This window comes from Nuphar pumila, chromosome 15, assembly GCF_984573655.1.
Source record: "Nuphar pumila chromosome 15, dmNupPumi1.hap1.1, whole genome shotgun sequence".
NCBI classification, from domain to species: Eukaryota; Viridiplantae; Streptophyta; class Magnoliopsida; order Nymphaeales; family Nymphaeaceae; genus Nuphar; species Nuphar pumila.
The window spans coordinates 15,234,784-15,261,491 of record NC_143263.1 but is presented as its reverse complement, the minus strand read 5'-3'; the positions used below and the strand labels follow the sequence as shown (position 1 = coordinate 15,261,491).

Genomic DNA, 26,708 nt, shown 5'->3' with positions numbered 1-26,708 from the left:
ACACCAACAACCAACTATGAAATCGACTATATTTTGATTGGGTTTTACTAATGAAATCTGAGATGCACGACTGCCGCCTGTTTAGATCCACACTTCAAATATAATTTTAAAGGAACTTGACCAAAACCTTCCACCTCAACAAAGGATAGCTATAGGATGTATATCAATACCACACATCCAACACGATAAAGATGTGTTTGGTTCATACCTGAAACTGCCAAAACTTCCAGCTGACAATGGTAGATTAACCTCTCCACCACATCAGTCAATCTGATATAAACTCAGATCAGATCCACAAAAATAGACTGAATATCACGGCCCATTTCATATCCGAATAATACGAATTAGAACTGATCTACTCAACAACTGCTACCTTAGACAATACCAAGACCGTGACACGACTTATTCATGCTGGACTTAGCAGACTTATTCGACATCCACGCTACCACCATAGATATGATCTTAGACAGAAAATGTCAGATAAGAATACGATTTCCAGTAGACATGCCAAAGAGTTCCAAAGTCCAATGTAAAACCAACGACAACCAGAAGACACGGACAAATAAACCATTTTCTGGATGATCTCAGTAAAACTATTGAGATGCTTACACTCTAGCAAATCAATATTTGATAGGCGCAAGCACATCAAGTTGGGAACCAAGGTACAAATCTGCAGTAGACAACTTCAACTACACCAAAAACAAATATCAGATCTGAATATGATCTGATTTAACATGAACAACAACCCACATGAACAACAACCCACGTCAACACAGTGATCGCTGATCACCAGCACCACAACGATATTAACAGCAGTAACTCACGACCACAACTATTCATATCTGATCACAACATCTTTAACATGCCTGCAATGCAGACAGATCTGGTCCACACCATGCGACAGGATCTAAATCACACCAACTGCAACATCGTCAATGCCAAGACTTCAACACCTAGATATCCACCTGCTGCTCCAGCTTGCCAAATCACAACGATCCATCTTCAATAGATTTCCAAACTGCTCCCAGTGTTGGCTTCAGATCTGAGTCACGATCTCTAGTCAATAGTCGCGACTAGGTTTGACTGCAGATCTGTCGCCAGGTCTGATCTTCACACAAAAGGACCGAACTCTGATCAATAGAGAAGGATGTCGATCTCCTTCGACTATCCGATGAGATGTAGCTTGAAGGAAGATGATGTTGGAACTCAGCCACCCAAGGTCGCACGCTGCTCTGATACCATGTTACAGCTTTAATGGAGCACACAGGAACACACACACACACACACACAGAGAGAGAGAGAGAGAGAGAGAGAGAGAGAGAGAGACTGATTTTGATATTAGGGTTTAATCTCTACTTAAATAGAGATTAAACGTGAGCAACAAATTACAAAATACCCCTCACACAATATATAATAATACGTAAACCCAAAATGCTCTTATAGGCATGTCTCAACACGAGCCTTATATCTTTCAAGAGATCCGTCGCTCTTAGTTTTGATCTTAAATACCCATCTACATCCTATTGCTTTCTTTCCCTTAGGGAGACCTTGGAACTCCCAAGTCTTTGCCCTATTGAGAGCTGAAAGCTCATATTCCATCGCTTTCAACCATTCGTTATTCTTTTTGGCTTCTTCCAAGTTTCTGGGTTCTATATAGGAATGAATGGTGCTGAGGCAAGCTCTATGTTTAGGAGTAAAGGAATCATATGAAATAAACCTAGAAGGCATCTTTCTACTTCTCTCGGTCCTTTATAGGTTTTCATCATTTGTTGAGTTGGAACCACTAGGTTCACTGTATATTTTAATTGCACTCCTAAAACTGTTTCTATTTCTATGGGTATATGTTATAGGATCTCTCAATGCTCCTTCGTTACTATGTTGGGAGATAGATGATGGGAAGAACCATCTTCTTTATCATTGACGTCATCGTGAATAAAATCGTCATCACTATCATCATCATGTGCTAACATTTCAAATAAAAAAGAGTAATCCATGTTATCTTCAAGGGGTTCACTCCTTTCAAAACCATTAACATTTCCAGAAAACTCACATTTCTGAAAACATATAGCTTATCATTCTTAATATCATAACGAAACCGTTTTTGAGTTTCAGAATATCCAAGAAAGGCACATGCAATAGTTTTTGGTGAAAGCTTGTCGTTCTTGTCAGTAAGAACAAAGCATTTACAATCGAAAATTCTCAGCTGACTATAGTCGGGTTCTTTGGTATGCAATTTTTCAAAAGACGAGATATTATTCAAGTTTTTAGAAGGTAGCCGGTTTATCTGATAGACAGATGCTAAAGCCGCTTCAGCTAAAAAACCTTTTGGGATGTTTTGAGAAACAAGTTCGAGTTGGCTCTATTATATGTCTATGCTTCTTTTCGGCTAATCCATTTTGTTGAGGGTTTTTCGGACAAGATCCTTGGTGAAGAATACCATGACTCTCAAGATAATTTTTGAATTCACTTGAAAGGTATTCTCCACCAGTCAGTTCTAAAAATTTTTAGATTCCCATTAAATTGATTTTTAATAATCATATGATAGGTTTTAAAGATCGAGAAAACTTCATATTTGTGTTTAGAAAAATAAATACAACAATATCTCATGTAGTCGTCAACAAAAATGACATAATTAGCTAAGCCTCCTTTTGATATAACGGGTATCAGTCCCCATACATCCGAATAGACAATTTCAAAAGGTGTTGTTGTAAACATTGATCTTTGACAAAAAGGCAATTTTTTCATTTTTCAAGTATACAGTCGTTACAAGTGAAATCACTTTTACATAGACTTTTAACAAAAGGTAAATGAGAAATTTTTACAATATTTGGGTGTCCAAGTCTCTTGTGCTACACATTAATATCCTTTTGTTGGACAATATTACAGAACGGGTTCTTTAAAATTTGAAGGGAATCAACATAGTATAGATCACCCTTCCTAGAGTCTTCCCCAAACAATCTCCCGGACCGACGATCCTGTATCCAACATTTGTTAGATGAAAACTTTATATCACACCCATGATCCGATAGTTAAGAAATAGAAAGCAAATTTAAGTTTAATTTGGGTATAAATCTTATTTTTGGAATAAGGAACCCTTGTTTTTCAAAATTTTCTATTTCTTTTACTTCAAGAGATGTTCCATCTACCGTTAAAACAAAAGAAGGAGAGAGATTTTTTGAATATTCAGAAAAGAGCTAAAACTTGGGGTCATGTGAAAAGAAGCACCCGAATCTAAAAGTTAAAGAGGTCTTACCGGGAGGAGAAGAGGTTGACATGGCAGCTCCGGAAATAGCCCCCTTTAAGTGGTTGAAGTGCATCCACGATTTGTTGCAATGAGAGAGCTCCATTTGAAAATGACAAGCACTCTTCCTTTTGAGGTTGAGATGTAGTAGCCATGGCTAGTAACTTTTTCCACTTTGGGCAAATAGGCTTAATGTGCCCCGGTTTCTTACAAAAGTGGCATAAAAGCTTGCTATAGTCTCTCTTTCCTCCTTGACCACTTGAGTTTTGATTCTTGAAGTGAGGAGGCTTGTAGGTCCTCAAGTTACTCCCCGGTCTTGAGACGACATTAACACCTTTTTTTTCATTATTGTAAGGTATGGCTAGAACACTTGGGTATTTCTTGCTTATACTCATACGAGTCTCTTCCCCACTTAGTTTAGTGATTACATCTTCAAGAGAGAGGGAAGTGAAGGCAGATAAAAGAGAAGATCGGATTTGTTCGAATTCGGGTCTAAGCCCATTCAAAAAATTAAAAAATCTATTTTCTTTCAATTGTTTATGACGAAACTCTATGACTTCTCCACTCCACTTGGGTTTGAGCATAGCAAGCTCATTTCAAATAGAAGAGAGTTCGGCAAAATACTTTCTTATAGTCATCTCCCCTTGATGAAGAGTTAGCGCCCTCTTTTGGAGGTAATACTTATGGGACAAGTCCATAGAGGTGCACATCTTCTCAAGGTACTCCCACGCTTGAGAAACCTTCTTAAACTTGATAATATTGGTGTTAATTTTTATTTCTACGAATAAGAAAATCTATGAGAGGATTTTAAAATTTCTCATCTCCTATTCTTTATGCTTTTTGGTGCAGTCTTCAAGAGCCTTGGTTCTTTCTTCGCCTTCATGGATTTTTATTTTTCCTTTCTCCATCAAGGTTATCTTTGGTTCCGGTTCGGTAATCGAGCCTTGAACATAGCCTCAAATCCTTTTTTTTTTAAATATGAGCCTCCATGTTTTTGGCCCAAATGAGATAGTTGGACCCATTGAGTTTGAAGTCGAGAGAGAAATGAGAGTCTTTTTCACCCATTAGGGAGGATAGATGACGAAAAAGAATACACACCACAAATGATTTTTAGATTTTTCTTGATAGAAGAGTCTTCTAAAATATTGGATGAACAAGCGGATCCACTCCAATCTCCAAAAAATTGAGAGCTAGCTTTTCGAGGCACTAGAAAAAGGGAGAATCCACACGATCTTTCTTTCTTATCAAGACTTCAATATTCTTGATAACAAGCACGTGCACAGTAAGAACACTTAGAGCACTTGTGCACAAAAGCACAACTCACAAAAATGTCACGAATGCACAAAGGCATAACAATGAATAACAAACTTTATAAATCACTTGAGCTTTGACTCAAAGCCTTAGAAATACAATAGGGGGAATACCTCTTTTTATAGAGGAGGTGGAGGCCTTGGAGGGGCTCCACTTCTAGTCGTTGGAGCCCCTCCAACAGTCACAAATGTGACCATTGGAAGGGGCCCAACGACTAGATGGTGGGCCCCTCCAAGGTGTACTCTACCTTTTAGAAAATAAAAAGAAAATAAAAAATAAAAGGAAAAAGAATTAAAAGAAAAACAATTACAACATATTCGAAAAATGGATATGTGCAAAATGACTAAACTATCCCTATGACTATTACAAGAAATATATTATATATATATATGTAAGTAGGTACGTGTACATATATATGAAATATATATATGCATGTATCTTCCTTACATTGATTTGATATTACAATTTAACATCGACCCCCGTAGAGCCCACTACAAGATAAAAGGTAATGTAGTAGTGGGTATATGCTAGTTTACAGTAATACCCCTAATCTGGAATATGTGCATAAAAAGCTACATTGAAGGGTATTACTGTAACGACCTCAACTTATACCCTCTTGAAAATGCGGAGTATATATATATATATATATATTTAAACAATACGAAAAACTTCTCAGAGAACCGGGGTCCTCACAGTTTCAATTCCAACTGGATAGCCAAACACCAAAAACGAACTTACAACCCTCATCCATAAGAACAAAAACAATTTCTTAATTTATGAATAAGAGTAAATTTCAGAGACAATGTTTTATTCGACTGAAAATAAAGCAACAATTGAAAAAACAAGAAGGACTGAAGTAAAAGAAAGAGCCACTCTGTCCCCTGCTGAAGCTGTCAAGCCCAAGTATGACTCTCATCCAGTCCCAATAGCCAGTCCAACCTCACTGTTCACCATTTCCTTTGAAAAACCAACAAAGTAGGGTGTAAGAACCGAAATTCTGAGCACAACTATTTCTAAAGAAACCAGGTGAGACAAAGAACATGGATAAAGATTTCATATAATGATTTGACTGAGTGCAGATATAACAATTTGCAGTGTCTAACAATTCATACATGCGACAGATTGCATATACTCACCAGTTGAGAACCATAAAACAGTACCATATATCAAGAATTAAATAAACAAACCTTGCAGCATATCATGTCATGATATTGAGATTAGTTCAAATATGCATGATCTAGTGCATAACAGGAAAATGCATGAGTCCTTTTATTATCTTACCTTTAAGTTTCTTTTTTCCTTTGCATATGCATGCCCTATTAAATGCACGCAACTTTAAGTTCCTCTTTTTAATTATCATTGCCCGCGGATACACCAAACGGGTACAATCCCTGAGGTTAAGTAGGTTCATAGGGTAGCTTAGCACACAATTTATATTTTATTGTTGGGTTCCAACTTAGCCCTCAACCGAATCACCTTCGGAAAATTAGACTTCCACATCTAATGTCGGGGACACAAGGGACATCCCACGCCCACAAGTGTCATTTCCTTGGTACCAAAACAATCATAACTGTGACCAACACACCACTTCTGGGTAAAGTGACAGACTCTCCCTAAAACCGTGGTCAGGAGAAAGAACCTCAATATCGGGTTCAGGGGACAAAATTACAACACACGGAGTTTTTGTATCCTCACAGTCTTCTCAAGACCGGATCTCTAAGATTCCCATACTTCAGATGAAAGATCACAGAACATATATTACACTGTTTTTTATTATGTTTTTAATTTACCTTAATTCTTTAAGTTTGCAACACCATATGCAAAAGTAAAGTGAAAACCTGCATCCTCCCTTGCGGGAACCTTTACAGAACTCCAACCCGTGAGGACAACTAGACCAGTGTAGTAGTGTGCTATACCAACTTATGTGGTTTAAGTGATGCAGTAAAAAACATATGTGAAAGGAAAACAAACCCACGACTCTCAAGGCCGATGATGGTCCAATTAGGCCATCGGTGCATCACATAATAAAACCAAGTAGTGTTTGTTCATAACACTAGGCCAATGGTGCCAAAAGCATGTGCACTCATGCAAACATAACCCAACCATAAGCATGTCATTTTTCAATCATATGCATCCTCATTATGTGTGTTACTTCCATCACATACGTGTATCCACCCATGCATATCTCCTTTGAGTGTGTGCATGTGCACCTAAATTAAACATTTTCATCAAGTGTACATGCTTACGTAAATTGCCAAATATCAATAACCTGACAACACATACGTTAATGACTACATAATCAGGACAATTAACTACTGCTTAACAAGGTCAATCACATATACCTATCATTGGGCAGAACGTATGAGCACATATCATGGAATGAATCGTATTATGAGCAACATTAACCATGACGAACATAGGTATGCTATTGAGCATGTTCCGACACGTATCGGGCTGCTGCTATGCCTGTTATAGCATCGGTCCAGCCAACACACCCCCATAGTTTCATAACTGAAAGTTTATTTTCCGTTTGGCACCGAAACAACCCACACATATGCAGTTTTATGACAGGAATATCATTTTCTGTTCAACACTGAAACAACCCACACATGCAATTTTATAACAGGAATATCAAGACCATGAAACTAAAAATCAAGAGATCCATATTATGCATACAAGACCAGCTAACTCGGATCATTACAGTATATGCATAGCTACGCAAGATGATAAAAATAACACACCCCTTTTTAGTATAAATAACACAGAACTACTAATCCCCATTTCAAATCTACACGAACTGGTCTATTGAAAAATAAATGAATGGAGCCAAACACCATAAAAGATCTGGACCACTCTCGATTTCAGCAAGCACGTGTCTGATCACACATCACCCAAGGTCCAACAGTCTCCAACAGAATGGACAGAGGATATAAAAGAATAGGCATTTAAAAAAAATCAGTATATGGGAAAATCCCTTTTGCATCAATCGAAAACCCCTTTTTTTTGTATAGACCGAATCAATCGAAACCCTTTAATCGGAAACCCCCCTTTTTATCGCAAATCGAACCCCCCCCCCCCCTTCCGTATTTAGTTTATCGAATCCCAAATAGGAAACCCCCAAATTATGGGGTTTTCCGTTACCACAATCGTAACCTTTCCCCATATTATAGAAATCGAAAGATCCCTTCAACCCCCTATAACTCCCTTTCTAAAATACCTTCGAAACCCCCAACCATTAACTTGGGTTTCGAAATAGGGTTGACAGCAAAATCCCAAATCAGATGTCGTAGCTATAGGAACCCCCTGGGTTTCTCATCTCGAATCCATACACGGAATCAAACCTATCTTCGATTCCTCACCCAGACTCCAAAAAAGAACCATACCTTTTTCAGTGATTTTTTGGCGATCGGAGGCTACAGTCGCGAGGGCAGGGCCGGCTGGTGTCGCTCCACTCACTGCCGTGACAGGGGGTGCTCGAGGAGGCCGGTGATGGCTGCTGGTAGCCGGAGTTCGCCGGGGACAGAACCTCTTTCTTCGACGTGCGACACTGACAGAGAGAGAGGGAGAGAGAGAGACGAGGTGGGAGGAAGAGATGAGAGAGCGAGACTCCCCCTCCATCTCCGCTTTAACGAGCTGAAGCCCCCCTTCTCTTCTGAGAAAATCGGAGGGAGTTGGTTACGACTTCCGTAACCTCCTCCCCCTTCCCTTCTTGACGCTCTGCAAGAATCGTGTCCCCTTTAAAAAAAAAGTGTCGGGTCCGGGTCCGAGCCCCGTGACCTGCGATGCCGCTGGATCCACCTTTAGCGTGGATCTGGGTCGCCCCTGAATGACGGATCCTCAGTTGGATCCATGTGGGTCCAACTATGGATCCGACCCATTTTACAAAAAATTTACTATTATTTTTCTTATAACCAATATTATTAGTTATTTATTTATTTTAGAATTGTTATTATATGTATACTTTAATACCCATTTCGTAGGTTTCTTATGGATCTGGGTAACGGGTCCGAACTCTGCGACTTGGGATCCAAATCCTAATTTGGATCCGGGCTGGTTATAAGAGTGGATCCTTTTACAACTATTTACTGCTTTATTTATTTTATTATGATTATATATATATATATATATATATATGGGTATATGGATCCGGAAGGTGGATCCCGGACCCATCTGCGCACTACCTTAATTATTTATCACATGAATAATTCAATTAATTTAAATTATTTCACTTATATATACATATAAGTTTATACGAGATAAGTATACGTAAAGATCCCTTTATGGGTCCTGGATCCGAAATTTGGATCCCAGGCCCAAATCATATAGAATCACTTAAATTTTTCGGGTATTGCAATTACACACAATGGAAATGTGGCATTTCCTCAACACTCCCCCTCAAGTTTGAGGTGATGAGAACACAATCAACCCAAGCTTGAAAAAGAATGATTGAAAATTCTTCAACGATAAATTTTTTCATAAAACAATCAGCTATTTGGTTTTGAGTCCCAGTGTATGCCAAGGATATAACTCCATCCAGATATGCCCGACGAGTAAAGTGGCAATCTATCTCAATGAAGCAGTCCTCATAAAATTTTGGAGCCAATGAAGGCTGGGCAGAGCCAATGAAGTTTCCATGCTGATTCTTCATTGTTGTTGAACATCAGACTGCATGATGCCAAGTGGCCCGACTGAATTCCAGGAGATTCAAGGAATACCTATGTTGGGATGCATTATAAAAAGAGAAACCAAGTGATGGGAACTGCCCTGGGATTCTTCTTTACAAATACTGTGAGCCTTTTTTTATCAGTGTCATCGATATTGTCGATATTTTGAAAATATCACGATATCATCGGTATTTCAAGGTCAGCCAATATTTTCCTAAGATTTTCAAAATATCGCCAGATTAAAAAATATCATGATATTTTCCTGAAAATTTTCAATTTTTTATATATATCTTAAGTATATTTTTTATTTCTTTTATATTTTAAAAGCTGTTCTAATTGTTTCTTATATTTTTGCAAGATAAATACTGCAAAACCTATTATTCGTTGTCCCTTTTATTATTCACTATATTTTTTCAATTTTTAAAGCCTCCGAGGTCTTCCTGAGAAGAATCACTTTTCTGAAAATATCTGGGAGGAAAACCCTTGATGAGAAATTACCTTGAATGATACTGGTGACTTTGTTTTTAACGAGAAGTACCTGCCAAGGAAATCTGATCATACTGCATCATAGGCTCAACAATACACTTCTTTGCTTCTCAATCTGTTTTGGCTGCAACACTTCTCCTGTGCAGGAATGTAAAAGAAAAAAAAACGACTTTGCTGCTGCCTTAAACATTTAGCATTTTGTTTCTGAGTATTCATATAAGCTAAACTATCTAAGTCTCTTCCCTTTGAGGAAGTCAATGAAAGAGAAAATTAAAGCTGTTGTTTCATGGATAAATCTGACTTATCTAGAGTGGGTCAATTGCAATCAAATAGTGGATGCCTATGCTAACTTTCTTCTAAATTTCTTCTTCGAGTTCCTAATTAATAAATCTTTGGAGTGCAATAGAATTGCAGATTCATCTTGTCCATGCCTATGGGCTTTTCATTTGCATCGACGGTTGAGTTTCATTTCATTTTTCTATATTTGAGTGGTCAAAGCATTCTTGTATACTGTTTTGTGGGTATCGAGTCAAGTAACTTTCACACCTTTGAAATGATAATGCGGCTAGATATATTCTGTTGGATTGAAGATAAATATCTTAACTCGTGGTGTGAACTATTTGATTGTGAATTGAAACTTTGGGCTACAAAGTTTCGCTAATGGGCCCATTGTGGGTGCTTGTCAATTGCCATAAAGAAACAACTTTCTGGAGGCTAAAATTTCTATCACATATTTTATGCTATTTTTTCACTGTGTTAGAAAACCAAATTGCTGCAGTTTCTTTTCATATGAATGCTCAATCAAACTTCTATTGCTTTAAGGGTATAATGCTTTCATATGAAATAGTGCATTGCAAAGCCATGTGTTTTTTGTATTCTTTTTTTTTTGTCTCATGTAAATTTTCTCGTGACACATTTCTGAACGAATCTCACTTCCTTTCATAGTACTGTCAGCTCTATCTATGCGGAAGGAAAAGGGTTCAAACAATGTTGTCCACAAAGTTAAAATGTAGTTGGATCTGTTGGTTATTGTGTCTCTTGCTATAAGATTTTGACATCGTCTGTGAATGACTATGCAGTACGGACAATCAATGTGTTGACCGTGCATACAGAATTGGGCAACTCAAAGATGTTCTCGTGTATCGGTTGATGACATGTGGCACTATAGAAGAGAAGATATACAAAATGCAGGTACCATTTTGTAATTAAAGTGTGGTTCCACAATCAACATGATGTGAAATTCCTAAATTACTGTTTTTTTAGTGGTAACTTCAACTTTAGCTTGATGACGATGTCTCCATTTTCATTTTTTTTTTGAAGACATTAATGCATTTTTTACATTTATGGGTATATTTCAGTTTTACAGCATTTTCTAGTTGCTTACCTTTTTTGATATATATTATATGTTTCATAATATTTATCGCCCAATACTTTTGTTGTATTAACTTATGCAAGCGTAAGCTTGTCTGTTTCTGTTGTTTGCCTTGGCTTTTTTAATTAGTGTCAAAATCTTTAGAATTATGGTGATAGTGAAATAGTTGATCTTGGTAGTTTGATCAAAGCCCTAGGAATTAATGGTGATTTGCATTCTAGTCCTGGGCAATTTGTTCAGTAGAACTGGGTCAGTGATTTTCTATAAACTTCGTACATATATTCATGTGGCTTGATCATATAATGGAGCCACAAAACTCTAAACTTTTGTGGATACAGCTAGTAAACTGACAGTGCAAGCTGTCAGTAGAACTGCCATGTAGAACTTTGATCTCATGTGGTGGCTTGAAACTATTTTACATGCGTCATGGCTAATTTTAATTTTCCTCTTGATCTGATGATTTTTCCAATTTAAATTTTTGTTAGGTATTCAAAGGGGGCTTATTTAAATCTGCTACGGAACACAAGGAGCAGACTCGATATTTTAGCCAGAAAGTATGTTGTAACAGCAGTCTTAGTGTTTTATTCCTCAATAGTTCATGCTACTTTGTTTTAGAAGTTGTCATTGTCCTTTTGCATTTGGTTTTCTTTTTCTTTTTTGAATTATGATTGCCAACTATGCATTTCTTTCTCACAGGATATCCAAGAGCTTTTCAGCCTCCCTAAGCAGGGTTTTGATGTTTCACTTACTCAGCAGCAATTACATGAAGAGCATGACTGCGAGCATATAATGTATGGATCTTATTTACTTTTTATGTTCTTTGAAGTTGGCATTGGAAATTTCCAGTTTCTGCAATAGTCTGTGTTAAAATGTATTTATTCATATATATATATATTCATATATGAGTGTATATGTATATTATATATTTTTTAACTGTTTTATTATTGTAATTGGTTTTGCCCATGTAGGAGCATTTTGGTCATTTGTGCACATATAATAAGTACTGCCCATTAGGGGCAGTTTTATCTTTTCTTATTTTTTATGTTTCTTGTCATTTCCTTTTTTTCATAAGGGTTTATTGGACTTTGTCCAATAGTCGTTGGGATCTCCCCAACGGCTATATTTATAGCTGTTGGGAGCATACCAACAACTATATTGGCCTTGTACGGTCTATATAAAAGGGTTAAAACTTAAAAGCCCTTTCTAGTTTTTAATGCTTTTCCTAAGCATTTTATCTCAATAAAAAATTATTATTTTTTTATGTTTTTGTGTATGCCCATTAGTGTATCTTGTGATCTTATGTTTTTTGCCATTGATTGGCTTGTGTTTGGTCCATTTGTGGACTTGTGCTTGTGCACATTTAGGCTTTTTCTAGCCATTGTATGCACTTATGTGCTTGTGTATTGCCTTTGGTATTTGTATTGTCCCTTGTAGGAGTTGTTCTTGTGCACATTATGGTTTTCTTTTTGCTTTATTTCATTACAAGGTATCAGAGCCAAGAAATTTTTCTTGGTATTTTGTCTCTTTGGGTTTTGAGACTCTTTGGTTCAAATTCGTGCTTTCGTGAAGAAATCATGATCGATGTATGGCTTGGATTCAAGGGAGATCTTGACTCGGTATATATTTTAAACCTTTATATATAGTTATTTTTACTTGAGTTTATCTTATGCATTATACATGAGAAAACACTCATTTTCTTATCTTTGAAAAAACATTTGTTATTTTTTAAAGCTCTTTTTGAAATTTCCTTGTTTTGTGATTATTAATTAGCAAATGATTGAGCTTTTTGAATACCCTTTTGTATATGGTGTTATTTGTTAAAAAATTTAAAATGTTTTTCAAATTTATTGTTGGATTTAATTAGGTTCATATTTGTGCTAATTTATAAATTTTTTTGTAAATGTTTTCATAAGGCTTATATTATTTTATGAAATAATATTATTGCATGAGTATGCTTCTATGAGATCTAGTTTGAATCTTAATACTTTATTTGAACTGTAACGCCCCAAAATTTCAAACTTGCGAACCTTTCAGAAAACATGCAAGAGACTAGGAAAAATCTCTTTCCTTCAGAGTTTGTTTATGAAATCAACGGAAGACTATTCTTTTGTTCAATTCAGAAAGAAAAGCTGACAACTTTGGGCATGTTAGCTAAAACAACCAAAACTCACAAAATTCAGATATCCCAAGGAAAATCCGTTACAAAACCCAAAACGTCCAGGACACGAGTTAAGAGCAGAAAGAAGAAGTCTTGAAGCCATCTAATCATCGCTCCATCGCTCGTGGTGTACCTAATCATCACCTGTACCTATAGAATGTGTTAGTTTCGCGAAAAACTAGTAGGTGCACAAGAGAGACTATAAGAAACTGAATTAAGTACATTTAATTCAGTATGCTAAGCAGTTTAAAGTAGATATGCAGTTAAATAGGTAAGTAGTGCAACATGGTAAGCGGTTTAAAGCAAGTAAGCAACGCAACTGTCAAAACGTAGCAAGACGATTCATTTGATCGCAAGTATGAACTACCACGCAACAAGCTTGTTCTCGTTCCTAGAACAAGGTCTCTATATCTAATCATTATCAGGTCATCGTTTGTCGCTCTCACTACTTCTAACAAACACTTTGTCCTAAACCACCTTAAACTATTCTTATCTCTTAAGGCCTTACGCGGCCAACTGTCACTGGTTATGACTCACTAAGGCGTCATACTTTCTTAGAAAAAGCCCACCCTTCTATAGAAGGTCCAAAACATGATCTAAAATCAAATAAAGATATGATTCTCACATCTGAGTCCTGCATGAAATCATGCTAAAACAGAAAGCCAAAACTATAGATTCATAGTTGGCTATGACAAACAATCTCAGAAGATCATCACAGCCCACCATAACTTTTTATGGTAAGCTAAAACACAAGTTCCACGTCGGATCGCTCGGTCCGAGAAATATACGACCTCACAAGGAAATACCGCCCTAGAGGGTGTACCTGGTCTTGGACGACACACTTCCTCACAGGAGTTCACCGTCTTTGCGGCTACCCGCTCTTGGACAGTGTACCTCATCACAGAGATTCTACCGCTCTAGCCGGGTCACCTGATCTTGATCATACATACCCTCACAGAGAATCTTTTGGGAATATGGTCTCTAATAAATGCCATATGTAATGAAAACTATTGCGATACACACATCAACACAAATGACCGCTCTCAAGGTCGATAGCCACTATAATAATCAACAAGATAAACGCCGGATCACCTGGTCTGGGAAATGTATAACCTCACAAGAAATTCCGCCCTAGATGGTATACCTGGTCTTGGACCATACACTTCCTCACAGGAGTTCACCATCTTTACGGCTACCCGTTCGTGGACAGTGTACATCCTCACAAAGAATCTACCACTTTAGCCGGTTACCTGGTCTTGATCATACACGCCCTCGCAGATAATCCTTTGAAGATCCGATCCTCAATAGACACCCTACTCAGTGATACATACATCAGTACAATCGACTGCTTCGAACCATCGACCGCTCTTTGGGTCAGTAGCCACCAATATGGGCACAAGCATGTATATCAGCAATATGCATCGTATCACTTCACATGGTAAACAAAACACACGATCAACCATTCCTTCAATAAGGTTCCATGAACCATGAACATATTATCGCATACTCTCAACATTTCTTATCACGTGGCACATCAATCATATCACACAGAAGCATATAATATTATGCATCGAATTATTGCCACAAGGAACATTGTAATTCTTAAATAGGACCTCAAAGCATGCGTAAACGACACATGAGAACACGCAGATATGGCAATCGAGCTGATTCTATAGGCGAAGAGTAACTAACTCTATCCGACAGCCAAACAAAACAACTGAATAAGACAAACACTCATAACAATGCTCGCGATACATACATTTACCATCAAATGGCTCAGTCCATCAACAAGTAATTAAATTAATCGTAAGGCATAAACCATTGCATTGCAAGCCAGCCATTCATAAGTTATACATGATAAGCAATCATACGGCAGCAGTTATATCACAATATGTAAGCAACTTATAAGACAAACAACCACATCAATCTTAGTTGCCACCCGTTCGTAGATTACGAGCTGTATTCAATCACATCAATCATAAGAGATGCAAGCCAACAAGTGCTACGTTACAACAAGCACCAAGCAGTTCGACCAAGGGGTAAAGCAAGTCACATGCTAATATGTAGCAATTGGCATAATGCTATTATTATAAGCACTTAACTAGTATGAGAAGCTAGTTATTACTCAGCAAAAAACTGCATAAGCAGTTTAACTAAATAGAGTAACGCCTTGACAGGCGTGCATAGCTCAACGAGTAGCATACTGAACTATCGAGCATGTAACGACCCCAAATTATCCTCTTTGAAAATGCGGATTTTTTTTTAATCAATGCGGAAACCTTCCGAGAGATCTGGGGTCCTCACTGTTCCAATTTCTATTGGATATCCCAAACACCACAAACGAACTTGCAACTATTATCCATATGAATAAGAACAATTTCTTTATTTATGAATAAGAGTAAATTTCAGAGACAAGGTTTTATTCGACTGAAAATAAAACAACTGAAAAAAAAAATGAGAAGAACTGAAACAAAAGAAAGAGCAACTATGTCCCCTGCTGAAGCTTTCAAGCCCAAGTATGACTCTCATCCATCCCCAGTAGCCAGTCCAGCCTCACTGTTCACCATATCCTGTGAAAAACCAACAAAGTAGGGTGTCAGAACTGAAATTCTGAGCACAACTATTTCTAATGAAACCAAGTGAGACAAAGAACATGGAAAAGATTTCATGTAATGCTTTGAATGAGTGCAGATATAAAAATTTTCAGAATTTAATTAGTCATACATGCAACCAATTTCATATGTCAGACAGAAAGAAACTGTAACGACCCCAACTCCTACCTTTGAAAAATGCGGAATATTTTTTTTTTTTGAGTCGCGGAAAACTTCCCAGAGACCTGGGGTCCCTACAGTTCCAATTTCAGTTGGATAACCACACACCACAAAGCAACTTACATTTATCAATCATAACTAATCCACTGAACTCTTTTATTAATGAATCAATAAGAGTAACATGTTCAATGTCAAATGTGAAATATCAAATTGCAGGAAATCAGAAGAACTAAAATAAAACACAAGTAGAGCCACTCTGTCCGTAAGTGAAGCCGTCTGAAACAATTGTGACCCTCGTACCCCTCAGAAGCGAGTCGACTTCACTGATCACCTGTGCCTGGGAAAAACCAATAAAATAAGAGGGTCAGAATTTCGAAGAATTCTGCGTACAGGTTTCCTTAATGAATCAAATAAGAAAAAGAGCATAAATAAGATCCATGTAATATTTTGAGGAATACGATTATAATCAATTACTAAGTCAATTAACCATTCATGCATAATTAAACATTTAACAAGAGGGAACACGAAATATGTAACATTGATCACAACTTAATCAATAAGGCAATTAAATACAAAAGAGCTCAACATCATACAATGATCAACATAAACAACCAAGTGAAGAGGTAACCATGCATGAACTAATGCATAGCAAGAATATGCATGATTTATGTGTAGTGCATGAACTATTTATTATCTTCCATTTAAGTTTTCCTTTTTCCATATGCATGTCCTATTAAATGCACACATCCTTAAGTTCCTCTTTTTAATTAGAGTGGCCCGCGGATATACCAAACGGGTACAAACCCCGAGGTCAAGTAGGGTTCCCGGGGTAGCTTCACACACAATTTATATTTTATTACCGGGTTCCAAACTTAACCCTCGACCGATATCAGGAAACAACACCATCCATCGGAACCTTGGAAAACAGCATCCAAAGTCGGGGATACCAGGGAAAACAGCATCCACTGGCGCCACTTTCTTGGTATATCAAAACAAACTCACAGCTGTGACTAACATACCACTCCCGGGTAAAGTGGCGGACTCTCCCTAAAACCGTGGCCAGGAGAAGAACCTCAATATCGGGTTCACGGGCAACAAAACGCACACGGAGTTTTTGTATCCTCACGGTTTCCCCTAAACCGCAATATCCAAGATTCCCACGCTAAAGCAGGGACATCAAGGAGAAAGTGAATTACACTGTTCTTTATTTTCTTTTATCTGGTTATTAATTCATTTCTTTTACATTTGCAAATTTACATGCAGAATTAATAACATAAGCTTGCACATCAGCATGCTAAGCTTTACACGGGGCCACAGCCCATAGAACAGTGTGGTAAAACAACAATATCACAATTGATTTGTCGCAATGCCTCAAAAACAATTAAAACGGAGAACAACTAGTTCTCGCGGCTCATCCAGCCACAAATGATCCAATTTGATCATTGCCACATGCATAAGCAAAAATCATAAAGAGTATGCCACTTATGCATTCTTTTCACATGTTTTTCAATGCGCATTCATTTAGGACAATTTAAAGGTGTACATGAAACAATAACATACATATACCTATGCATGAGTTCACAGCCTCAATTTAAATTTCATGCTTTCATTCCATACACATGCTCATATCCCATGTATGATTTCATTTAGCCTGTCAATGCATGCTTTAACATTCATGTTTATGTCACATACACCCTTTGATGAAATTACACACCTAAATCAGCAGGTGAACCTTCAAGTGGTGGTGCACGTGTCAATACATCAAGTTAGTGTACAATATGCATAAGATGTAGCTTTGCAGCAATTACTTTGATTTTGGCTTAATGTGTGAAATGCAGAAAAACAAAACATATCATGCTCTTACACCCATAGGTCTGAATATTAGGCAAGCATAAATATGAAAATTTCAAGAAGAATTGAACCTTACACAAGCTAATTTCACTCAGCCTATAATATTTAGTTTAAGCCGTGGAAAACAACATGTACGATTACATGTTTAGCTAAATTATGAGAACACCCATAATGTTTGTGTCATACAGATTACATGGGTGTATGCCTAACAGTCTTTACACGTCCCTATGCCTCTTAATCACCTTGTAAATAGGCATGACAGGATGCATGACAGTAATCAATCATGCTACTAAGCAATATAAAAATTATGAAGCAAATGACCACTCACACATGAGTATGTAAAAAAAAAACAATGTGACCATGCAAAGCTGGACTAACACAGGTATTTTGTAGTCTTAATTGAGAAGCAATGACCCAGCCAATGCACTTGGATGAGGCTCCGCAACCACCAGGCTCGGCCTGTCAGGCCAGCCAAGTTCGGCTGGGTTGAAAGCCAGCCCACCTTAACAAAACCTTTCAGATATATATGTATATATATATATTGTCACAGATGGGGGCTGCCAACACTTTGGCAAGTGCTGCCAGACCTCACAGGGACTGGGTATTGCCCAGCCGACCCAATATGATTTGGTGTAAGTCTGGTTATAAAATACAGTAACCCAAGTTTTGTAAATAAGAACTCAGATAAATATGTATTTCAAGTTCTAGTTCTAATAAAATAAAATCTCAGGTTCAGCGAGTATCAAAACTATAGATGTAATACACTTCCGAGCTTAGCTTGTATGTACTATAAGTATTACTTATATAAGAGAACTAGTTCAACCCTAAAAACGAAATGGGGGCAACAAACATAGGAAGAATAAAAGAAACATAATGCTAACAGGTAAGTAGAGCTGAAACTCTCCTCTGAACACTACCAACCAAAAGTGAATCTGGGTTTGGGCAGATTCTGGATCAAATTCTGAAACGCAACAACAAGTAAAAAGAAGCATAAACAGCCAAAAACAGAGTGGAAACATGTAGGATCCAAAAAAAAACTATTTACATATTAACAATTAAATTTTGTTTTTATAATTGATATCTGATCACAGGAATGTACCCTTCAGCATGTCTACAATCTACAATTTATCTTAATTTTCAGTAACCTCAAATCATAACACAAAAGACTATGTACTTTCAGAAATTAGTCCATAAATTACCAGACTTCGGTATATAGCAAGTGAAGCCTATTCCGATACTTATTAAGACTACAGAGGTTTCACAGCAACATCGATCGACTATTAAACATGCAAAGCTTTATCTAAATGGAATTCACCATAAGACATAATACCTACGCCAATAAATAAACGGAGGCTTATTAAAAAGGATTGTGTATGGGTATATCTCCCTCCATATGGACTCATAGTCATAGATCAAACAACCCAAAACTCCACAAATCAGCGGACTGAAATCCCTAAAATTGTCGTTTTGGGGTCTCCGGCACATCAAACCCCCAAAACTGCCTCTCCCTAATGAGTACCCTAAAATACTCCATGGACAACAAATCTACACCCTCTGTCTCACTCGAAATCAAGAGGAAAACCCGTACCTCTTACGGTGGTTTTCCGGTGGCCGGAGACGGCTGTCGCAGAGGGGTGCCGACTGGTGACGCTCCTTCCAACTGCTGTGAAAGGAGATGTTCGAGGGGCCCTTGACGCCTGCGGATGGCCGGTAATGGGCTATTTCTCCGGCGTGCGCACACACAGGGAAAGAGAGAGAGATTGAGGGAGAGAGATGAGGGAAGGGAGAAACGAGGGAGACGAGGGAAGAGGGTGAGACCCCCCTCTTCCACTTCCCATATATCGCCGACCCCCCCCCCCCCCTCTTTCCCCTTTTCTGTTCTGCTACAACCCTATCGGGCAACCCTATCGGGTTGCCCCTTTCTTTAAAAGGGTTACACAGGGGGTGCGGCTCGGGTCCGGACCCGAGGCCCGTAACCTGACCCCCAACCATATGGATCCATTAGTTGGATCCGAATGGATCCAACTGTGGATCCTCGGATAATTAAAAAAAAAATAAAAATTTAAATTTTATTTATATATTATATTATTAGTTTTATTATGAATATGGATATAAAGACCTTTTTTATGGATCTTAGATCCATATGTTGGATCCATTTGGATCCAAACACGGATCCAACCTTAAATACTCGGTTTTTTTCTTTTCTTTTATACTATTAATTATTTATTTAACTATTATAAGTATAGTTTTAATACCCCATTGTGGGTTATTCACACGCTCTTATATGGATCCGGTAACGGATCCGAGGCCCAAATTTAGAAAAATACTCGTTTTCAAATAAATTTAAATAAGTAAATTACAAAATTTGAGGTTATTACAGAAACAGTAAGGCATGAGCATATACAAGAACTAAGTAACAAGATCTTCTTTTTAGGAAGTAAATAACAATACACTCACCATTCTATCATGATTTATAAAATAATTCAATTATGCATGATGTAGTGCATAGCAGGAAAATGCGTGATTATGTGCAATGCATGATTCCTTTTTGTTATCTTTCATTTAAACTCCATCTTTCCATATGCATGCCCTATTAAATGCATACAACTTTAAGTTCCTCTTTTTAATTACTGTTGCCCGCGGATACACCAAACATGTACAATTCCCGAGGTCAAGTAGGTTCCCAGGGTAGCTTAAAACCCAATTTGTATTTTATTACTGGGTTCCAACTTAGCCCTCGACCGAATCACCTTCGAAACATTAGACCTCCACATCTAATGTCGGGAACACAAGGGACACCCCACGCTCACAAGTGCCACTTCCTTGGTATTATAAACAAGAACTGTGTCAAACACACCGCTCCCGAGTAAAGTGACAGACTCTCCCTAAAACCGTAGCCAGGATAAAGAACTTCAATATCGGGTTCAGGGGACAAAATTACAGCACACAGAGTTTTTGTATCCTCACAGTCTCTTCAAGACCGGATCTCTAAGATTTTCATACTCTAGATGAGATATCCCAGAATGTATATTACACTGTTCTTATTATATTTTTATTAAAGTTAGTTCTTTAGGTTTGCAACACCATATGCAAAAGTAAAGTGAAAACCCGCATTCTCCATTGCGGGGACCCTTACGGGACTACAACCCGTATAAACAACTAGAACAATGTAGTAGTGTACCATACCAACTTATGTGGTTTAAGTGATGCAGTACAAAATATATATGAAAGAAACCCAACCCACGACTCTCCAGGCCGGTGATGGTCCATTTAGGCAATTGATGCATCACATAATAAAACCAAGTAGTGTTTATTCATAACACTAGGCCAATGGTGCCAAAAGCATGTGCACTCATACAAACATAACCCAACCATATGCATGTCATTACTCAATCATATGCATTTTCACTATGTATGGTACCTACATCATATATGTGTATTAACCAATGCACATTTCTTTTGAATGTGCGAGTGTACTTGTAAAATTTCACATATTCATCAAGCATACATGCTCAGGAAGAAAATCAGTAACCGAGTCATGCGCACATTCCAGATTTCACTAGTATTATGAAATGCAAAACAACATTTACACAATTATCAGGCAGAAGTGTAAGCCTTGACATATGCTAGGGAAGTTGGTCGGGCTTACCAATCCGAGACCCGCCAACCTCCTAGCTAGAAACATAGTCAATTCAGTCCAGCCAGTAATACTCTCAATGCCACCACATATTGAACAACATATTAAAAAGCATATAACCCCATCAGCTATTCATATAACCAAATGAATATACCTTAGTCAAATCATAAGTGAAAGGAAAGCAAACCCACACATATGCAGTTTCATGACAGGATTATCATTTTCAGTTCAACACTGAAACAACCCTCACATATGCAGTTTTAAATAACAATCAAATTCCTTCTTGCATCGAAAGGATTCTTTTATATGAAATTTACACTTACACATTCTGAAATTTACGTTAGCAGGTAAAATTTATAAATCTAGCCTTAAGAACAATCAAACAAACCAAGAACAGTTCAAGACCACAATTGTATGCTCAAACTGAAAAAGAATCTACACTGCATTTTGTATCTAGTTCAATAATCCGGTAAAATTGACAAGTTGTTTGCCCCATAGTACTATGAAAATTGTGAAGCCTATATTATGTTAGGTCCAATGGTTACCAAAGCAGAAGAGGAAGTCTGATGATGTTCTAAAAATCATGAAATCAGGTAAGTGATCATAGACCTACAAAAGTTGGCAAATTGTGGACTAAGACTTTGTCTTTAATATATAAATCTTATAAGGAACCAGTACAACGTACGATCATAGCAGAGGCAATATCATGAGCATCTTAATCATGTATAAAAAAATAACTAAACTGAATATGCTATACGAGATTAACATGTAACCAAGGCTAAACACAGTTATTAACCGGAAAATCGGATTTGCCGACAATCAATGAAACCACAGATAAAGCGTTTTTTATAATAACCCTCAGATAGTATAAACACTGATTTGGCAACAGGCTACAAAAAATCCCTATAGCCACATCGACAGACATTTAACATGATATAAACTAGTAACAGACATATAGTACTAAAAGATTTGATTTCATAAAATTTAACCCCCAAGTCGAGTAAAACTACCCTTATGATAGACATCCGAAACCAGACATCCCCCTTTTAGCAGAAAATCGAAATTGTATATCCCCTTCACAATGGAAATTTGAAATCCCATAGCGTATTTGGATTTTCAAGAAATCGAAAGATAATCCCCCCCTCAAATTGAAAAAAAAACTGAAAATCCCCAAATCGGAAACCCTTAACTGAAAAATAACCCCCCAACCATTAACTAGGGTTCCGAAATGGGGTTGACAGCAAAACCCCCAAATCGGATGTCGTCACTACCGAAAACCCCGAGTTTTCTCCTCTCGAAACCATACACGGAATCGAACCCCTGTTCGATCCCTCACCAAGACTCAATGAAGAACCGTACCTGTTTTTGGCGACCTTTTCGGCGATCGGAGACTGTCGTCGTTGCGAGAGAAGGGTCGACTGAGCTTCATCAGCGCTGCTGTGTGGGGAGGATGCAAGCTGATGTCGCCCCTCTTCACTGCCGTGGAGAAGGGTGCTCGCTCGAGGCCGGTGATGGTTGCGGGTAGCCGAAGTTCGCCGGCGATAGAACCCTCCCTCCGACGTGCTCACACTGAGAGAGAGAGGGAGAGAGAGAGATCGAGTGAAGAGGGTAAAACCCTTTCCACCCCCCATTTATCACGTCGAACCCCCACTCCTCTCCTCCGAGAAGCACGGGGTTCGGTTACGCTCTGCGTAACCCCCCCTTGCCCCTTTCTTTTTCTGATTCTTGAAAGCAAGAATCGTGCCCTAGGCACGATTCCTGTTTTAACGCCCCCTTTTTAAAATTAAACTCAGGTCCGGGTCCAAGCCCACGACCCGCGACGCTGGGTCCATTATTAAAATGGACCTGGTTTGCCTATGAATGACGGATCCTCAGTTGGATCCATGTGGATCCAACTGTGGGTCCGACCCTATGCACCAAAATTTATTTTATTGATTTTTGTTACACAGGGTGTGGCCCGGGTCCGGACCCGAGACCCGAAACCAACCCCAAGTTACGGTGCGCCTTACCACCTTCAATATGGATCCACAAGTTGAATCCAAGTGGATCCAACTGTGGATCCTCGAGTTCGCTCTCTCTCTATATATGTATATTTCTCTTATATTACTAATATTAATATTATTTTAGTATAACGCAAATAATTATGCATAAATACCCCTTTATGGGTCCTAGATCCGAAATATGGATCTTATGTCCAAATTGCATGTTTCCAAACATTTAAAAAAAATAATGGCAAAAACTTACGGTTTTTACATCTTTACCCCCTTAAAAGAATTTCGTCCTCGAAATTAGAACGTACCAAATAGGTGTGGGTAGTACCAAAATTAAATATCACCCGAGCCTAATAATTGACAACTAAGAGATACCTTAGACCAGATCAGTCTGATCGTCCAGTGTAGTAGTCGTAACGACATAAACCCTCCCATTAGTCCCCTGTTGACCCTGTTGCGACTGAGGTATCTGTTGCTGCTGCTGAGGTGACTGTTGTTCTCCCTGAGTCACTGGCTTGTTCGGACAAAAATGAGCAATGTGCTCTGGCTGCGGGCACTGATAGCAAATTCCCTTGAACAACGAGTAAAAACCAAGTGGATGGTTCTTGCCTCACTTGCGACATGCTGGCGGGGCCTTTCCTTGTTTTTGCCCTTCATAGGTCTACTGCTTCTTGCCACCCTGAGTTTTTCCGCCTGCAGGTGGGTCCTTCCTCTTTCCGCCCGAAGCATCCCCTCCATTGATGCCTTCCTTTTGCGATACATTCTTAGACCTCTCCCAGTCCTTGGTCAGAACAGTGACTGATTCGATCGCATCGGCCAAAGTAGGAGGCCGACCTGTCAGGACACGAGTCCGTAACCCATCCTTTAGTCCGTGCACATACTTTGCCGCCCTTGCCTTCTCATTCTTGAAGAGGTTCGGGCAATACCTCTTGAGACTCCGAAACTTGGTAGTGTAATCTACCAGACTCATGGTTCCCTGAGTCAAATCAAGGAACTCTCGTTGCATTTGTTCCTCGACGTAAGAGTCAAAATTAAATACGCAAAGAGGTATTGCCCGAGAAGGAGCAAAAAAGGGGTTTGGCCCCTCCCCTAAACAACGGGGGTGCGTGGAGGGGAGCTCGACCCCTCGCCTGCCGTAACAGTAAACAAGCAGGGGCTAAAGCCCCTATCTAACGCCCGAGAAGGAGCAAAAAAGGGGTTTGGCCCCTCCCCTAAACAACAAGGGTGCATAGAGAGGAGCTCGACCCCTCCCCTAAACAACGAGGGTGCGTGGAGGGGAGCTCGACCCCTCGCCTGCCGTAACAGTGAGCAGGGAGGGGCTCGACCCCTCCTGCGTGCTACGAAGGCAGGGAGGGTCGAGCCCTCCCCTGCGAAGATCGAAGGCAGGGAGGGCTCGAGCCCCTCCCTGCGATAAACAAAGGCAGGGAGGGTCGGACCCTCCCCTACGCATCGAGACAGGGAGGGGGTTTGACCCTCCCTGATAAAAGCAAAGGCAGGCAGGGGGCCCAAAACCTCTGCCGAAACCTTTCTTACAGGCGGCAGGGGTTTTACCCCTTCCAACCTGTCAGCTAAGTGGCAGGGGCTTAAGCCCTTGCTGGACGGCTATCCCTTGTCGTAACGGACTGATAGGCAAGGGCTTTTGCCCCTGTCGGTCGACGAAAGGAAGAAGAAAAAGGGGAAGAGAAGGGGACAGAAGGGTACGCACCTGGGCTGCCAACGGTAGGTGGCCGGACGCAGGGCGAGGACGGAGGGTGCTGACCGAGAGGCCATCGATGAACCCTCTGGACGGGGGCGGCAAAGGTTGGCGAGGCGCAGCTGACAGCGTGTCTGGGGGGTCGTTGGGTAGAGAGGCATCGCTGACGAGGTCGCAGAGGGGATGCTGTCGTCCACGTGGGTGGGCTCCGGCGGTGCTGTCACTAGTGGCTGTGCTTGCCGACGACGGTGGGTCGATGCCTGGGGAAAGAGGGTGAGTATCGGGGAGAGAAAACGAGAGTGCAAAGAGGGTAAAAGGACATACCTGGGGAGGCTGTCAGAGAGGAGCTCACCGGAAGGAGGGGGTCGTCGGTGGCGGTGCTCAGCAACGCAGAGGAGAGAGAGAGAGACGAGAGGGCGAGAGGAGGTGAGGGGGGTTTCATGACCCTTCTCCTGCCTGCCTCACTGTCTCTTAACGACAGCGAGAGGCAGTGGCCTCTGGTCGGGTTCGGGTCCGGATCCGACCCGATTCTAAATAATTTTTTTTTTTGTTTTACATAAACACTTTGTGGTTATAAATGTCAAAACATGTATTTATGTATGACTTCAAATTCTTGTCTTTTCATTTTGAGGGTTGTGATCTTTTATTGAGGCTAATCCTTGAGAGCATGACTTTGAAACTTGTGGAATTTCTATGAATGCATATTGCATACTTTTAAATTATCTTTTGTGTAAAGTTCTTAGTAGTCTTATATATTATTATAAGTTTTTTTGTATGTGCATGAGAATATTTTAATGCGTGAGGACTTTATAAGATTTTGATATGCTCTCTTATACATGACATGTTCATATTCTTACCTTGGTTAGATTTGTCATACATGCTCTTGTATTGTATCTTGATATGCATTTGATCTATATGATCATATTGTTCTTTGGATATTATAATATTTTTTTATGCATGCTTTGTTCTCTTGGCCCTTGTGATTGTGCCCATTTGTGGCTTGTGTTCTTGCCTCTTGGGAGATGTTTATTGTGAGTGTACTTGTTGCACTTGAATGATTTGTGTCTACATGCTTAGTGTATCATAATCATTAATAAAGATATTTATAGAAAAAAAATGTTTTTTGTGAGGGCTCTCTATGGCGACCTTAATGGCATCAATGCCTTGTGATTGTGTTATTTCTATTAAAGTATGTATATATATATAATTATGTTGTAATAGGTAATGCCCAACAAGGTCATTTGTCTTTTTACCTTTTGTAATTAGGTATGTCCTATAGGGATAATTTTGTACTTATCTTTTTGTATTTCTCATTTTGTTTTGGGGGCTCTATTGTCATTAACCATAGAGTTGTTGGGATTGCTCCCGACTATAATTATAGTCGTTGGGAGCTCCCAGGCTATGTCACATGGGTGCGACACTCTATAAAAACTTGGGTGCAGGGGTGTGGCAAAAAAAATATATTATATATATATATATATATATATATATATATATATATCTTGTGCAGGGGAGGGGTCAAGCCCCCTCCCT

At 39.0% G+C, this 26,708-nt stretch overlaps 1 protein-coding gene across 2 annotated transcripts in view; it reads left to right on the top strand.

The window, feature by feature from the left end:
• Nucleotides 1–26,708, top strand: part of CHR24 (chromatin remodeling 24) — a 118,724-nt gene that overhangs the window by 74,345 nt on the left and 17,671 nt on the right. For both annotated transcript variants that reach the window (XM_089988383.1, XM_089988384.1), the window contains 3 exons: nucleotides 10,782–10,893; nucleotides 11,560–11,628; nucleotides 11,771–11,865. In XM_089988383.1, the coding sequence (XP_089844509.1) occupies nucleotides 10,782–10,893; nucleotides 11,560–11,628; nucleotides 11,771–11,865 (276 nt within the window). The remainder of the gene's footprint in view (nucleotides 1–10,781; nucleotides 10,894–11,559; nucleotides 11,629–11,770; nucleotides 11,866–26,708) is intronic.